The sequence below is a fragment of the Micropterus salmoides genome, unplaced genomic scaffold (assembly GCF_014851395.1).
Source record: "Micropterus salmoides isolate LMB-PRFRI ecotype aquatic unplaced genomic scaffold, ASM1485139v1 Ms_hic_scaffold_5, whole genome shotgun sequence".
Lineage (NCBI taxonomy): Eukaryota > Metazoa > Chordata > Actinopteri > Centrarchiformes > Centrarchidae > Micropterus > Micropterus salmoides.
In genome coordinates this window covers 12,483,374-12,499,558 of record NW_024044237.1, presented here as the reverse complement: position 1 = coordinate 12,499,558, position 16,185 = coordinate 12,483,374, and the positions used below count along the sequence as shown (strand labels likewise).

At 43.4% G+C, this 16,185-nt stretch overlaps 1 protein-coding gene across 8 annotated transcripts in view; it reads left to right on the top strand.

Moving 5' to 3' along the window:
- The window catches only part of ablim3 (actin binding LIM protein family, member 3), a 46,514-nt gene that overhangs the window by 18,143 nt on the left and 12,186 nt on the right, over positions 1-16,185 (top strand). For all 8 annotated transcript variants that reach the window (XM_038700076.1, XM_038700082.1, XM_038700081.1 and 5 more), the window contains exons 3-7: positions 3,237-3,420; positions 6,701-6,816; positions 9,306-9,432; positions 9,550-9,643; positions 16,007-16,094. In XM_038700076.1, coding sequence (XP_038556004.1) covers positions 3,237-3,420; positions 6,701-6,816; positions 9,306-9,432; positions 9,550-9,643; positions 16,007-16,094 — 609 coding nt within the window. The remainder of the gene's footprint in view (positions 1-3,236; positions 3,421-6,700; positions 6,817-9,305; positions 9,433-9,549; positions 9,644-16,006; positions 16,095-16,185) is intronic.

Below are 16,185 nucleotides of genomic sequence, written 5' to 3'. Positions count from 1 at the left end.
TCAAATCCCCTGTGAGACACCAATGTGTCCCTGAGCAAGACACTTTCTCTAGCAAGACACCACTCTCTAAGAAAACCAAAGTCCATTCATCATTTAGGTTAGAGTCTCTGTCTTCAGTAGAGTAGGGTGTTGGACCACTTTCTGGTGGACAGGAACGGTTTGGCAATTTTTTAATATTCTTGTAGATCTAGATGCAGGAAGTAGCATTAAAGAAGTAGTTTTGACATTTTGGGAAAAAAGGCAGAAGATTGATACTACTCTCTCATGTCTGCACAATAAATATGTAATGGAGGTAGTGTAAAGGGTTAAAAAATGTGTTCACAGTTAGGCATTAGAGAGAAAAATTTAATTTAATTAGTTCAGTTCATTATACTACCATTCATCGCTAAATGACACCCATATAATTATTTTCATGATATTGTGTATTAAATAGTTACTAAAAGGCCAATTTCATTGTATTGTACTTTGGTGGGGCGATACTTAAAGAGGTCACTAGGTGGCGCATAGTGCGTGGGAGGAACTTAAAACCCGTAGGAGGCAAGCGCTGCAGAATAAATACTGCAGCCGAGCTGAACGCAAGCTAAAGTTTCTGCCTCATTGTTTCTGCATACAGAATTTAAGGACACACCCTCATAATAATATTATTATTATGAACACTGGTTGAGAAGGAGTATCAAGTTTTAATAATATCCATCCATCGTCAACCGCTTATCCTGAGTCGCTGGGGGCTAGAGCCAATCCTAGCTGACATCGGGCGAAAGGCGGTGTACACCCTGGACAGGTTGAATTTTAATAATATGAGAAAGATAATTTGAGTCAAGTGATTGCATTAAATAATATGATATAAAAACCATCAGGTCGGCCTATCTACAGTCCACAAGTTCACCACAGTACACAGTACAGTAAGCACTCAATACAAAACCCACAGTTCAACCAATTAATGAGCCCTTATCACATCTCCTAGGAGTCCATCTCTCATCAAAAACCTCCTTTTCTATATCCCAGTAAGCAAAAAAAGTTGGCCACTGAAAATAAAACCAAGTGACGTTTAATAGGTATGCTTAGTAATTCTCCGGCAACACCGGAGTTCCCCGCCCCCACTTGCCTCCGATGCTGGTAAGCGGCGTACTGGCTGTAACCAGGCTGTGACTCAGGATAGACTGGGCCTCTTTCGGAATATATTTCCTGAGCTGACTGGTGGCTGTGTGGGTGACGCAGGCGCCGATTGTCATAATACGCTTACCTTACTACATGTGTCTTTCTGTTGTGCATTTTTCCTCTCGCCAAAGCGGCGGACAGCCCAACGATTTCACCCACCAACACCACCAAGTTACCTGCAGGTGGCAGGTGCTACTTTCATTCCCTGTGTGACACTAAAGTTTCTGTAGTGTCTGCCTCTGTCAAGCTTAAGGCCATTGTACAAGTCAAGGTACAGCATAACGTGCAAAGTTGATGCTTTGTCTGCACACTGCTTTATGTGTAATCGCAGCCTTTGCAATCAGAAAATCTCATTTTATCAAATTGCAATAATATCACAAATGCAATTAATCGTTCAGCTCTAGCTTATAGGTGAATTTTGTGAATTTTGGCAGATTTGGTTGCAATTTGACAGAGTCACACTAGCTGTGTCCCCAGTCTTTATGCTAAGCTAAGCTAACCAGCTGCTGGATATTTTCACGAAAAGCCAACCCTCACCCCTGTATTCTGTTGGGCAGAAATGGTTGATTGGTTCACCTGTATCATTACCAGCTGAGCTATTAGATGATGGTTCACTAGCAAAGACCACACCATCAACAGATGTGTTTAAATTATTTATTGATGACACAAAAAGACTGCGGGCCTTGGACTTGCTGTGCAGCTTTGGTTTGCTACTGCGTTGTGAGGAAGCTTATGTGGGGAATCCACCATAGCACCCATGACAGATCCCCCTCTGAACCCTACGGGGAGGAAGAAGGAGATGAGGAAACCAGATAGAGAAAGGAATGGGGTGCACAATATGAGAGCGAAGAAAAGGAGATGGGTTAGGTGGGTAATTATGGAAAAGCTGGGAGTGGCATGATTGAGGTGTGATCTGGCTCCTGAGAATCTGCTAAATAGCTCCAGTGGTAGTTGTGTTAGTTGAAATTGTAGTTGAATAGAGTTCAATAGTGGTGAAGGTTTACGTTCTCTTTATGCTAATTTCAAGAAATTCTTACTGGCTTAATACATTTTTTTTTATACATGTACATGTGCAAAATCTTGGGATTAATTTTACAGCACATGTGACCCTCATCAGTACCATGTGTGTCAGGTCACAGCATTTTTTTCCAGCCAGTGTTTACAATAACTGGTGGTAAACCTCAAACTAGTAGAAACCAGAGACCAGCAACCACACTAGCCACTGATCTGTGAAAACGCCTCTTAGCTATATTGTTACACCCACTGGAATTCACTCTCAGTTACATGGCAAAGTGCTGCAGCACATATTCTCTGCTTAGGGTACACAGTACAGAGACACACATGCGTACACAAACTGAGCACTCACCTTCTGCATACAAAGCAAATGGTTTCGGTGTCTTCCCCATTGGTATTTAATGAGTCGATTTTCTGATGACGCTGGGAACTTGCGGTCTGTTGTTTTGTCTCCTTCTTCACATTGTTTAGCACAAAATGACTTTTCCACTGATTATATCATTATATTCCCATCAGAGTAAATTGGCTCACCACTGTCTAGAATCGAATAACTTCCCTAGCAGTCATGTGTAAAGACAAACATACACACGCAGTACAAACAAGCACACATGCATACCCAAACAGGTACAAAGGAGGGTGCTCATACTAAATGCAAACACACGTGTAATTAAACAAAATATGGAACAACTGAAAAATAGGACTTGTAAAATACTTAATACTGCTGAGTGTTTTGTAATTTCATTTCATTTTAAGAGTACATGACAGAAAATGGAAACCCCAATGTTTTTTTGGAATGGAAGTCAAAAAATAGCATTTCTACTTCTTCTTCATCCACAGGTAATTCCATATGCTTTAGATATCCAACGAAGGTTAAAATCAGAACTGAAGAAGTCCTTTGGATGAGGGACGAAACGTCTTCCAGTATCTTCAACCAAGTCCAGTTGCCCTTGATTTTAACCCTCGTTGGATAACTATGACCTGGATGACTGAGAATCTTCATAGACATATGCTTTAGTGTTTGACTGTCCGGATTTCCCATTTTCTCTAACCTGTTCTCTCCACAGTGTGCAACTGTGATCTGGCGCGATCTGGCTTCTTCCAGAAGAAGGGCGAGTACATCTGCACGGCAGACTATCAGCGTCTGTACGGCACACGCTGCGACCGCTGTGACAGCTTCATCACAGGAGAGGTGGTCTCCGCTCTGGGGCGCACGTACCACCCCAAGTGCTTTGTCTGCAGTCTCTGCAGGTACACACACACACACACAATCTCCTACTGTATATACAAGCTTACAATAATACATATGATTGGGCAATAATGCATCAACATTATTGATTTGGAGTAGTGTTTCTTACTTTAAGCTTTGTTTTGTCTCCAGTCCCTGACAAAAAATATCTGGCTGTAAGCTGCTAAATGCCTCACTATGTTCACCAGCTAGTTTCTGTCTGCCATTTGGTATAAGACAGCAGAGGTGTGGGCTCGAGTCACGTGACTTAGACTCGAGTCAGACTCGAGTCACAAATTGATGACTTTAGAATTGACTGGACAAAATCAAACACCTGTTTGCTGAAATAAGGTTCATCAGAGCAGTTCCGAAGCAACAGAGAAATGGGCGTAAATCACATCAGCTGAAAAATGCTAATAGCACCACTGAGCTGAGAGGAACTGCAGTTGGGTGATAATTATCTGTGAGTTTGTCATGACAGGCACCTTTATGCACAGCAATTTAATCCATTATTAACATAAAAATATTTGTTGGAGCAGCTTAAAAATTCAGGATTAGCCAAAAACAAACATCAAGTCGTGTTATTTTATCCATAAAGAAAGCAGCCTGTTACTGACTAAGAAATGTATGACTCTGCCATGAGTCACTGTTTTTTGCCCCATGACCATGCAATCGTTCCTTAAACGATGCTACGCAAAATGAGAAATGCAAAGGTGACTCATTTCTTCATAGTAGAGTTTTTAAAATGCCAATCAGCTTATATGATTCAGTCTTATCTCACCTCCTGAATGTCAATAAATGCTCCAGCAGTCGTCTTGCTTAGTCGAGACACGCTTCCAAAAGAGAGCTGACCTGGTGTTTCATGCTGTTAGATTTAGTAAAAGTAGGCCATCTCTCCTCTGACCTCCATCAGTGTTCATGTTAAGCTCCTCTTGAACGAACGAAGAGTCAGCATCCCTCTTGGCTTTTTTCCTTCTTTTTATTTCACCATTTCACTCTTCTTGTCACTCTGTCTCCTCTTTCATGCTCCTTTCTGTCTATTTGTTTCGCATGTACACGGCTGTATTCGTTGGAACGCCCATCTCATTTTGCTCTTCCTCCCTCACCATCTGTTTTGATGCATTATAGGGTTTACATAAGGGCGATCTTTCCCCACCTCCCTCCAGGAGGGTAGTGTTTGTCTGTTGTCGTATATCTGCTTGACATTGGTTGATAAACATGCGGTCATGCCCAGTAGCCGTGGGCAAAAAAACAGAACTGACACCAACTGGCCGGAGACAGTTAGTGGAGCAGTCCTGGCAGTGACAGGGAAGTGTGTGTGTGTGTGTGTGTGTGTGTGTGTGTGTGTGTGTGTGTCAGTGTATGTGGAGTTAACTGGAAGAGACAGTGAGAAGCCGAAGGATGTATCTCTTCTTTCCTGCCCCGTCTGCCCTCTGTCACATTGCTCACAGTCCTTTCTTGTACCTCGTCTGTTTTTCCTCATCCTCCCATCCTGTCTGTCTTCGCCACACCACCCTCCTCCTCATCCTCATCATTACCATCATCCTGCTCTAAATCATCATCCGCATCACATCGTCTTCCTTTATGTCTTCCTCATCGTCCCTCAGCTCTAATGAAGGCGGACTGCAAGTTTCACTTTTCCGTGCTGGTGTTTTTAAAGAAGCGGCGGTGATCGAAACTAGAGGGCGTGTCGCTGAAGCCAGAAATAGCTTTACTTCTGTGGGCATTTTTCTTTTTTTCTTTTTTCAAATGGGGAAAAGAAACATGCATTAAATATGTAAACAGAGTAAATTTTTAAAGTGCTGAGAAAGGCTGACAAGGCAAGCGTGTCTTGAGGGAGGAAGAGCAACGCACAGGTAAAGACAAGGTCAAACGCACTCTTCTGTGCACTACCACTAAATTTCGTGTGCTTAAGTTGGACTATTATTCGGGTAGCTATGGTCAGGCACTTACACGTGTGAAAGATTTAGCCTGTCATGTCTGGAAGTGGACACATACAAACCTCGAAAACAGGCTTTATGTCAAACACAGACTAGTTTTCTGTGTTTAGCAATTTGCTCAGTGTGGCCTGTCAGTAACTGTAAATCATTTGAGTTTCTGAACAGATGGTTAACCTTGGGACCAACTGAAGGGTGAAATTAACATTATGTTTAAATGAATAATACACATTATCAGTTTTCATTGACTTTCAATATTTACCTGTGAATTTACTGAATTATTTGTGTGGTGAAATGTCTCCTCTGTTCTGCATACTTTCTGTTTTATGTATGGAAACGGTCATTCTTTGAATAATATAAAAGCACAAAGGAGCAAACCTACAATACCGTATGTGCCGTTTCCCTCCACACACACACATATTCAGAGAGAAACAGTTGTAAAATACTCCTAGCTTCCTAGAAACATGATTTCTAGGGCTCACAAACTCCGCAGCTGCGTGTATACATAAGCCTTTATTCACGCTGGCCTCTGTATATCTCTAACATGGATGTACTGCACTCTTGTGTGCTGACTGTGAGCTGTGCTTGAGACCCTAGCCTCCCTCTGAGTCTTTGCTTGGGCTCCAGGCCTCAGCGGGTGAGTAAAAGGATTACTGCTGTCTATGTCTTTTAAACAGCCTTTCCTAAGCCTTTTAGATCCCCATTCATTCTCGCAGCCTCCCCAGTCATAAATCCGTACGAAAATGCTATAGAAGAGGAAAGAGAGACAAAAAAGACCATCATGATATGGTAAATTTAATTTAGTAGGTGCTGTTTTGCTGTCATGTATTCTGCTTGTCTGTGTGCGTGTGTATTTACTCTTCTTAATCTTAGTTTAGCTTTGAAGGCGGGGAAGAAATCAGTGACCTGGTGGCACCAGCTGTGTAGGGAGTGAGCTAGGCAGAGCGAACTGGGCAGACAGGCTGAGAGAGAACGAGGCACTTAAGATCAGTATTCACTCCACGCAGTCTCCCTAATAAGTTTTCATTCTCTCTGAGAGAGCCAGTTCTCCTTTTGGAAGCCTGTGGCAGCGTCACATTATCAGCTCTTTAATCACAGAGCAGCCAGGTGCTCCTGCAACAACTTTTTAACTCGCCGCCTCAACTGTTTGGAAATATGTTTTCAGGTTCATAGAGGATGTCAGACTGTATTAAACTTGTGTCAGCAGGATTATGGCCTGACTTTCACCCAATCATGTTTCTGCCAGCACCCATTTGTTATTCACATATGTACACTTGGATGTAATGTAAACACACAATCACTGCAGGCATTTTATTTCTATTTCTATTGTGTGCTTTTATTCTAATTCTCTCCCACTCAACCACAGTAAACCCTTCCCCATTGGAGACAGAGTGACGTTCAGCGGAAAGGACTGCGTGTGCCAGCAGTGCTCGCACACACTCGTCAAGCCAAATGAACCGATCAAGATCCACGGACCCAGCCGTAAGTCCAGCATCCGCCTTGCTCTGTCCGTTCTGCTTAGGGCCACCAGGTGCTGGAGTGCGCCGAGTCTAATGCAATGTGTCCATGAGGCCCATTTAGCTCATTTAGCTAATGCAGTGTCTGTCAAATCAGTGGTCTGACCTGTCGTGCTGATCTGCCAGCTGAGAATTATGCAACACAAACAGACATTCATTCATTTATTACTGTCAACAAGCAGGGCATAGAGGAATTTATGTCTTCACTGTGCATCTGCATAGGCACATACATCTTTCACACATGTACTATATAGTTTACATAAGCAAATAATGAACTGGATTTCCTGTGTATTATTACACTGGTAAACATTATGTGGGAAGAGTGAACGTAGCCCCCTCCTTTTCAATATAAAGCAGGAAAATGACAAATTACGATCCCACAAAAGAGTGATAGGGATTGATAGTGAATCATTTGTTAAGTGTGGCATACAGACAGCAGCGTGGCACACAGACAGCAGGCCGCTGCTCACTAGCTGTGCAGTAATAACAGATGGTGGAGAGGCAGTGAATAACTGTCCTCCCCAGATCGCTCCATTCAGGAGAATAAAATCCAAATGGCTCCCCAGTTACATGTTCATCACTGTCTTATGAGGAGGCAGTCTCTGAGACGGGACACAGAGTGCAGACACTAAATGTAATGCACTGGCTTTTACAGACTGTTCCTCTTTATTTTGATATTTAAGAATGCAAGTACATGCTCTGTGTGCAAAAGTGGTAAGAATGCTTTTAGGCTGTGCAAAATGATTATTTTAGGGGGAAAGGCTAGGAACAGGCATTAAATAACATGGTGTTACCAGTGGGTGTTCCCTTATTTATGCATCACTGACCAAACCTTTACCCTGAAAATTTGTCTAACCTTAATCAAAGTGTTAGTTGCCTGTCTTAATACTTATTTTTTTCTCCTTAAAGCAATAGTTAAACATTTTGGAAATACGCTTATTCGCTTTCTTCCAACATTCAAATCTCTCAAAATATGCCACTACAATCATCAGCAGGCTGCTAGCTAAGCACAGTTGCTAGCTCTGTCTAAAAATAAGATCTGCCTATCAGCCCCAACTTTCTTTTTTTTGTGATTAAACAAAAAAGATATAATGTGTTAATTGGCGAGCTTCTCAGTGCTGTTGGGTGGATTTTTTCAGTCAGAGTCAGATGTTTCTCCCTGTTTCCAGTCTTTATGCTAAGCTAAGCTAACTTTCTGCTATCGTAGTTTCATACTGAATGGACAGATATGAGAGTGGAATCGATCTTCTCATCTAACTCTCATTTACTCAAGAGAGCTCATGAGCTTCTTTCCCAAAATGTCAAACTATTCCTTTAAAAAAAAAAGCACTTTATCCCAGAGAGCATGAGGCTGTTGTTGTTGCACTCATGTCTGTGCTGTTGCACATCTGGCTATGCCCCAATTAGTAATGTCATATTTTTCTTTTGACAGCTGATGAAAACACCTGCTGTGACATCACAGACTGGGGTGTGGCCAGAAATGCAATAACAGAAGCTGTTTTCTTTCCTCTGTCATTCAGTGTGAAGTTTATGTAACCATACCTAAAAATTTCTTGTCACAAGCTCTGTTACATCATTTTTACATGATCTAATACCGATTTCATTTGTTGGCTAAAATAGGAAATGTATCATGACTCAGAAGAAATTCAGCTGTGCACAGTTACAGTCTGGGGCTAAAATCCTGGCACTATAGACTCAGCACAATCACCACCTAATGACAGTTAAGATTTATCTGGACTGCAGAAACCCACTCTGCAGATGACTCAATACACTGCAGTTTTTTACTACAAAACACAGTTTGTCTTGGCCGACAGGGCAGAGTGTAGTGGTCCCTTGTGACGCTAGGCTTCTCTCAGGGGCAGTGGACCGGGTCAGAAAAGGTTAAGCTAAGCCGAACGCCTTCCAAATGGAAACAAATGGAGCATTGACCTTTTTTCAGCATTTCGACTCTCTGTAGCCATATATCATTTGCAGGCTCTTGGCTGTCCTGCTTCTTTCTTGCACTGTTAGTGGCGGTCAGTAATGCCTGCTGAGACGTCTTACTGCGGGAAGTGGAATGCATGCTTGTGTGTGTGTGAGCGAGAAATAGACAGAGGGAGATTCATACATGTCTCATGTGAGGGGGATTTTATGCAACTGTTTTAGCCCTGAGGCTATTTCAGTGATACTTGCTTCCTGTCTGTATTCAATCATGTTTAACAGTGCTTACAGTTGAAAGAACAAGCCTCACAGCTCTGCAATATCCCGCATTAGTACGGCTATTGATTAAGGAGGTGGCTGTGCCACAGGGGTAGAAAACTGCATTTAGGAGCAGTGTTTAAAGATGTACAATAACACCATGGCTCACTTTGTCATTCCCTGTCTCTTCCTCTCTTCTCTATCTGCATCCTTCCCTCTTCCTATTTCTTTTACCCTTCTTCTTTGTTTTTTCCCTGACACACTATTTGTCTCCAGACTGTGCCGGGTGTGGAGATGAGATCAAGCAGGGTCAGTCTCTCCTGGCGTTGGAGAAACAGTGGCATGTCAGCTGCTTCAGATGTCGTACCTGCAACATGGTCCTCACCGGAGAGTACATCAGCAAGTGAGTGTGTAAAGAGAAAAAGAACATTTCAAAGCATTTGATTCTCCTGTCTCACTCAGAAAAGACATTCAAAAAGACATACAGTTGTTTGTTTTTTTTTGATTCTCTATATTGCAGGGATGGAGTGCCATACTGTGAGGCAGATTACCACGCCCAGTATGGGGTGAAATGTGAAACCTGCAGCAGATACATCAGTGGAAGGGTTCTGGAGGTAAGAACTGGACCAGATTTCAAAATGAGGTGGTGTTAACGGAGATTTATCAGCACAGAATTCTGCAGCGATCCAGAAATCCAAATCGGGAGTTGACTGTGCTAACTGAGTGTTCAGCATTATCAGAACTGAACAGTTGTGTTGTATCCTCGGCTCCATTTAAGCCCGCTGTGCTTTAGGGAGTGAGCAATTTAAGATTGGGGGGCGATAAGAATTTTGTTCTGCTTTTCTAAACCAAAACAAATTCTTCTGCAGTGCCTGGTCAAGCCTGGTCAAACATTGGTGTGTATGTATTTTTTCACCATTTCCACTGTCTAAAGGCACAGTTAAGCAGAACACAAGCAAGAGGCAAAAAGCTAGATGGAATCATAACCATGTACGTGGAGTTGAGAGGGAAAGGGGAGTTATAAAAAGATCAGAGGGTAGAGAGTGAAGGGAAAAGATGGAAGGAGGAGAGAACACAAATCCAACAGTGACTGAAATGCACATTTTAGCTTTCCATGCCCTTTTTCTGAAGCAATTTTAAAAAGAGACAGACGAAGGAGTCAACAGTGACGAGAGGAGAGCAGAGGAGAAGGAGCTGAGGCGGACAGATGAAGATGGGTTTCAGAAAGAAGTGAAGGGAAAATAATAAAAGTGATAAAGTGCAGATGCTAATTAAATGTTTTGGAGGAGGCTCTGGAGGGTGTCTTGTGTCTGTTGGGAGCTGAGGAAAGTGAGCAGACGTAGTAAAACTTTGTCAGATACGCGCAGGGACACATTCACACACACACACACACACACACACACACTGGGCCTTGTTGTCCCTGCGCTCCTTTGGTTGTCAGAATGGCTGGTGTAAAGTGCTTTGTTCCTGACTATCAGCCTCTCTGGGCTATTTATAGATATGGGGACATGTCAGCTTTTATCTGTGAGTCTCCCTCTCTCCCTCCTTTCCCTCCATGTCTTCTTCTCTCACTCTCTGAACATTTGTGTGCGCTTGCATGCATGTCGCTCATCCCTTTCACCTGTCGAATTTTGATATTATAATGATTTACTCCTTTAAGTTGCAGCGTGCAACTCACAGAAAGTCTGACGCAGTAACACTAACTCTCCAAACATACAGTATGTATTTAGGATAGGAATAACATAGTAATTCCATTTAACTGCACCTGATTTTAATTTAGTTTTATCTATAAATCTGATTGTTGATCATTTTGTCATCCTGATTGTTCATACTATAATTTTACAGCGGCCCATTCTGTACATATCCCTGCTCTGTTGCTCTTCTTGAGTGTTTTATCAGAATCGAGGGTCTAAGGCAGTGGTTCTCAAACTTTCTGCCATTCTCGTAGTGTTTCTATGCCCCCCCCAGGGGTTTGTGCCCCCCAGTCTGTGAACCACTGATTTAAGGACAGATATTGTACAGATTGTAAAGCCCCTTTAAAAATTGTGATTTGTAATACAAGCTATATAAAATTGACTTGAAGTGACTTTTATTCTTTTGACAAAAATATTAGTTTTAGTAAAATTTTAGCCATTTAAATTTTGTTTAGTCAACATAAATTTAAAGGAAAAATCGGGTATATTTTAACCTGCCATTTTTCCCAAATGTGGCCATTGTGACTCTATGGGCCAAGCTAACTTTACACTCACCGCCTTTGTTTCCAAGCAAATTATATTGTGCCTATATGGTCTCCTACAGCTTTCTAAAAACCTGGTTTTCACATTAACCATTTCAATCAGTAGCACACATCATTTGCCATCTATCATCTGTTTATCTGTTTAAAAGTATAATTTTATTATAATGTTGGTGGAGTTGCCGTATTGATTTCTTTACTTTCCGACACTGAAAACCCAGACTAATCTGCCTATGTTTTCATCTGTTTTAATGAATAGGCTTGGAACCTCTCTTCAGTCCAACTTTCCAGAGCCAGGGGTGGTTAATTTAATGAGTAGTTTAGAATAGATGGAGAAGTGGAGAAATAAAGACAGGAAGCAGAGGAAAGAGAACCATAAAACCTCCTTTCTTCAATTTCACTTCTTTCCTTCCCCTGAAAGCTAATCAATATAGCAGCCTGTTAATGCCACTGGAGAGAATGGGAGCGTCATTAGAAATGGTAACACCAGTTGTTGAACTGATACCGTTTGACCACAGACGGTAAACGCTCGGCTGCTCGGAAAGCACAAGACGGAAATGCTGCATCCTTTCCTTTCAGAGTAACCTGAGACAGACAAGCAGTGCAGGGATTGGTTCAAATGCAGCATAGATACAATTAAGAACCAGCCCGATTTCCGTACATCACATAAAAGTATCCGTTTTATGAAAAGCAGGGCAGCATAAAATGACATGATACCCCACCACGCACATACTGGATGTGTTCAGAAGGAACAGTTCAGGTCTCCTTGACACGGGCCACATGTCAGCAGTGCTTCTATAAATAGAAACTCTCTAATGGTGTTTCAGAAAGGCGGAGGTGACGGGATCCATCGGCCCCTGCCGAGACACATGTGAGAAACATCGGTGCCCTGAACTGGGCTGGATTAATGGAGTGACATCATACTGCATCATTTCATGTGTCCATTTCACCTGCACCATGTGTGTTTGGATGTGTTCCCTCGGGGAGCTCTGATTGTCCAAGGACACGTGTCCTTCACTTACATGGCCACCTACTTCCCTCTTTCTCTCTGTAGCGTAGACATACACACACAAACACACACACACACACACTCCCATCTTCATGTGTCTGACCTACAGGTATCTTTGCTCTAATTATGGCATGGAGTAAAATGGGTGGTGGCTGTCACGTGAGTCACTGTATGCTGATGTAACCATTCCAGGCTATGCAATGATGTCTCAATACATTAGGTGCTAATTAGCAGAGTTTCAGGAGCGGGACCACACATCAACCACATCATCGTCAGCATTTCCATAAATACCCACACGTCCTGACTCCTCTTCTTTGCTCTCGTATCCTGCACGGCTCTCGCATTCCCCACCCGAACTCAGACCAAGCAACAGCTTGTCAAGCACGCTATGCTAACGCTATACCATACGATGAATCATCACAAGCTACTCCATCCATTCACTTACCTCTTCGAGAAATGTTGGTAAATCGCCATCAGGCGATGAATTATTCTGACGAACTCACAACATCATCACAACGTCATTTTCAACGTCCACGGCAGCAGACCCTGCGCCAGAAGACGAACTCTTCTCTTCCGTCTCCATGCTGAGACCCCGTTTTCCACAATCGTAAAGCCGGCCTGGAAGTGGGTGAGTTCAGCTTAACTCCATCTCTTCCATTATCCGCTTCATCTCAACAATCGGGAACATTTCACCCGAGAATCCTCCGCCTCACAAGAACAGCCCATCACAGCGTTACCCTGCTCCAGTGAGGTCCTGCATCGAACAGTCTTTATAAAGGATTTTGAAACGGACTAGAGTCACTCTTTAGAAAACTGTCAAAGATGAAAGAATCCCGTTTACAGAACAGACAATACAACAAACTTTTCAATGCTATCATGTCAGCATGGCATGCCCACAGTTCCGTCAACTCCTGCTCCCTTCCGTGTGACGCATTACGCACGCCGTGACGTCAGCGCCACTGTTAAAGGGACAGTTCACATATAGTATTTCCTCCAGGTCAAGATAGTAAACGTCTGTATCACAGGAAAATTCCAACAACTGAATTCCGGAGCCTCCACCTCGCATCAGTGCTTACAGCAACAGCACCAGCAGCTTACATTATACAGCAGCCAGTCCCAATAGGGGCTACTGGCACCGAGATGCCATCACCTCCAGTCATACACTTCTAGGAACCACAGCAGTGATTTCAGCAACCGGCTGCAGCCGGGGCACCGGGATGCTAGTGCCCCCGGCCGCCTACCATCAACTGACTTCAGTCGGGGCTCCAGGCACCGGGATGCCAGCGTCACTTCGCACTATCGTCCGGATCCCAGTCGTTTCGTGCTAACATCCGTCTCAAGCTATTATCGGCTAACAGCTGTCTCGAGCTAATATCTGGCTAACAGTCATCTCCAGCTAGTATCCGGCTAACAGTCATCTCAAGCTCACTGTCGCTCCAAGCTCTGTTGTTTCAAACTAAATTCCGCTCACAATCATTTTGTGCCATCATCCGGCAAATAGTCGTTCGAGCTCACAGTTGGATCTAACTAACATTCAGCTAACAGTCATTTCGAACTCAGTCATTTTGAGCCAACAGCATTTTCTAGCTAAGGCGTTCAGAGTCGTCTTTACCTAAATCGTTATAATCATATCAAGCAAACAGTAGTTTCCAGTTAAGTCGTCTTCAAGGTAAGTCGTTTCGAGAAAACGTCGAGCTAACAGTCGCCTTGAGCGAATGTCGAGCTTTAACAGTCCTTCAACCCAACCGTCGTTAAACCAAAATAGTTTCAAGCCAACTATCGTTTCAGCTAACATCCGGCTCACATTCGTTTCGAGCTCACATTTGTTTCAAACTAACATCCGGCTAACAGTTGTTTCGACCCAACATCCGGTCACAGCCACTTCGTGCTAACATCCGGCTCACAGTCGTTTCGAGCTAACAGTCGTTTCGAGAGAACATTGAGCTAACAGTCTTTTTAAACCAAGTCACCCTTAGTTAAAGTCCCTACGAGCTCAGCCGCTTCCATCCTACGTCAAGAAAGTCGTTTAGCGTTAAAGTCGTTTTGCATTACAGTCTTTTGCATTAAAGTAGCTTCAAGCTATCAGCCGCTTGAGCTCCCAGCCACTTCGACCTCTCAGTTGCTTCGAGCTCACATCAAGCATACAGTTGTTTCGAGCAAACATTGAGCTGTCGTTCCAACAAACAAGTCATTGTAAACCAAAGTTGTCTCAGTCGCTTTGAACTCGCTCGCTTCAAGCTTACGTCGAGGTAACGTCGTTTCGAGCTTAGGTCAAGCTAACAGTCGTCTTTAACCTAAGTCAATCCAAGCTAAGTCACTTACGTCGTGTTAAGTCGTTTTGCGCTAAAGTTGCTTCGCACAAAAGTCTCTTTAAACGCTTAGTCGCTTCGAGCTTACGTCGAGTATAGTCGTTTCGAGCGAACATCAGACTAACAGCTTTTGAGCTATCACGAGCAAAAAGTCATTTCATTCAATCCAAAATCATTCGAGCGAACAGTCTTTCAAGCTAACAAGTGTTTTAAACTAAGTGTTCAAGCAAAGTCATTTCGAGCTAAAGTCGTTTCGAGCTTAAAATTGTCTCGAGCGAGCAGTCTCTTCAACTAAGTCGTTCAAGCAAACAGACCTTTAATAGTCATTTCGAGCTAAAATCATTTTGAGTCAACAGTTGTTCGAAACTAAAATGGGCTTTCAGCACCGGGATGCCGGAGCCCACCACGGCTCATTCCCAGTCATTGCCAACCCAACTGTGCCACTGGTCAGGTGAACAGAAGTTTCACACTAAAGTTATTTCGAGGGAACAGTTGTTACAATTAGAAGGGGCTTCCGGCTCCAGGATGCCAAAGCCTACCAGCGTTCCCAGTCCACGGTTTGGGGGTTCTATATTGATAGATGGTTCACAGCGGAATGGTCACCAAAACCTTAACATTAACAGCATAGCTTTCTCTCGTACTAGAGGCCAGCTTGAAGAGCTCCCGCCACATCACAACGTAATCAGAAGAAGCTTAGAAGCTACGTTCACACCTGCTCGGTTTTCACCTCCCTGCATCTCCCCTCATGTCAACCTTTGGCGTCATTCAAACCCAAACAACACCGCTTTCTACTAAAGAAACCATATAATTGGGCCTGCTTACATCTGTCTTTTCTCTGGAGTCCAATGACCCTGACTCCTTGCAAGACCCTCGTGAACCATTGCAACTCTGGGATTCCAGAGTACAACACGCCAGATTGTCTCCGAGTCAGTTCCAGTGGCCTCTCGATTACCGGTGCCACCACCACTCCCGCCAAGTACTCTCTCGTCATGCTTTCTCCCATCCATTACAACGTCATTCCTGAGCACCAATACATATCATGCGCCGCTGATCCTCCCAAACATACCATCATCACACTCATTCAGATCTCAAGACCTCAGATCAGCCAATGCTCTCACGTAACTAGAAGCTTTTGGGGGTCTGTCGTGCCCGGGTACTACGGCGGATTTCCCTATCGTAGCTTCCCCACAACGCCTCGAATGTCTATTCAGCAACTGCAAGCCTCGTACATCTTTCTGTTTTAATCATCAATAAATGACTTAATGGTACCTGCTATTGGTGGTCAGGGGATGTACAGTAGCACGCATACGGAGATAACAACCTGCTCAAGGTGGGGCCGCATTTTGTAGATTAGCCTTCACTCTGTGAAACAGTTTATGATGATACTTTATGTTCAGTCACACAAATTCTTCTCTCCCCCTCACAGGCGGGAGGGAAACATTACCATCCGACCTGCGCTCGATGCTCCCGCTGTAACATGATGTTCAAAGAGGGAGAGGAAATGTACCTGACAGGTGAAACTCGATGCCTATACCTCCCCACTCTGACATGCACACACATACTGTAGAGTACACTTGGCCAGTATGAATGCATGGCTTGTGGGAA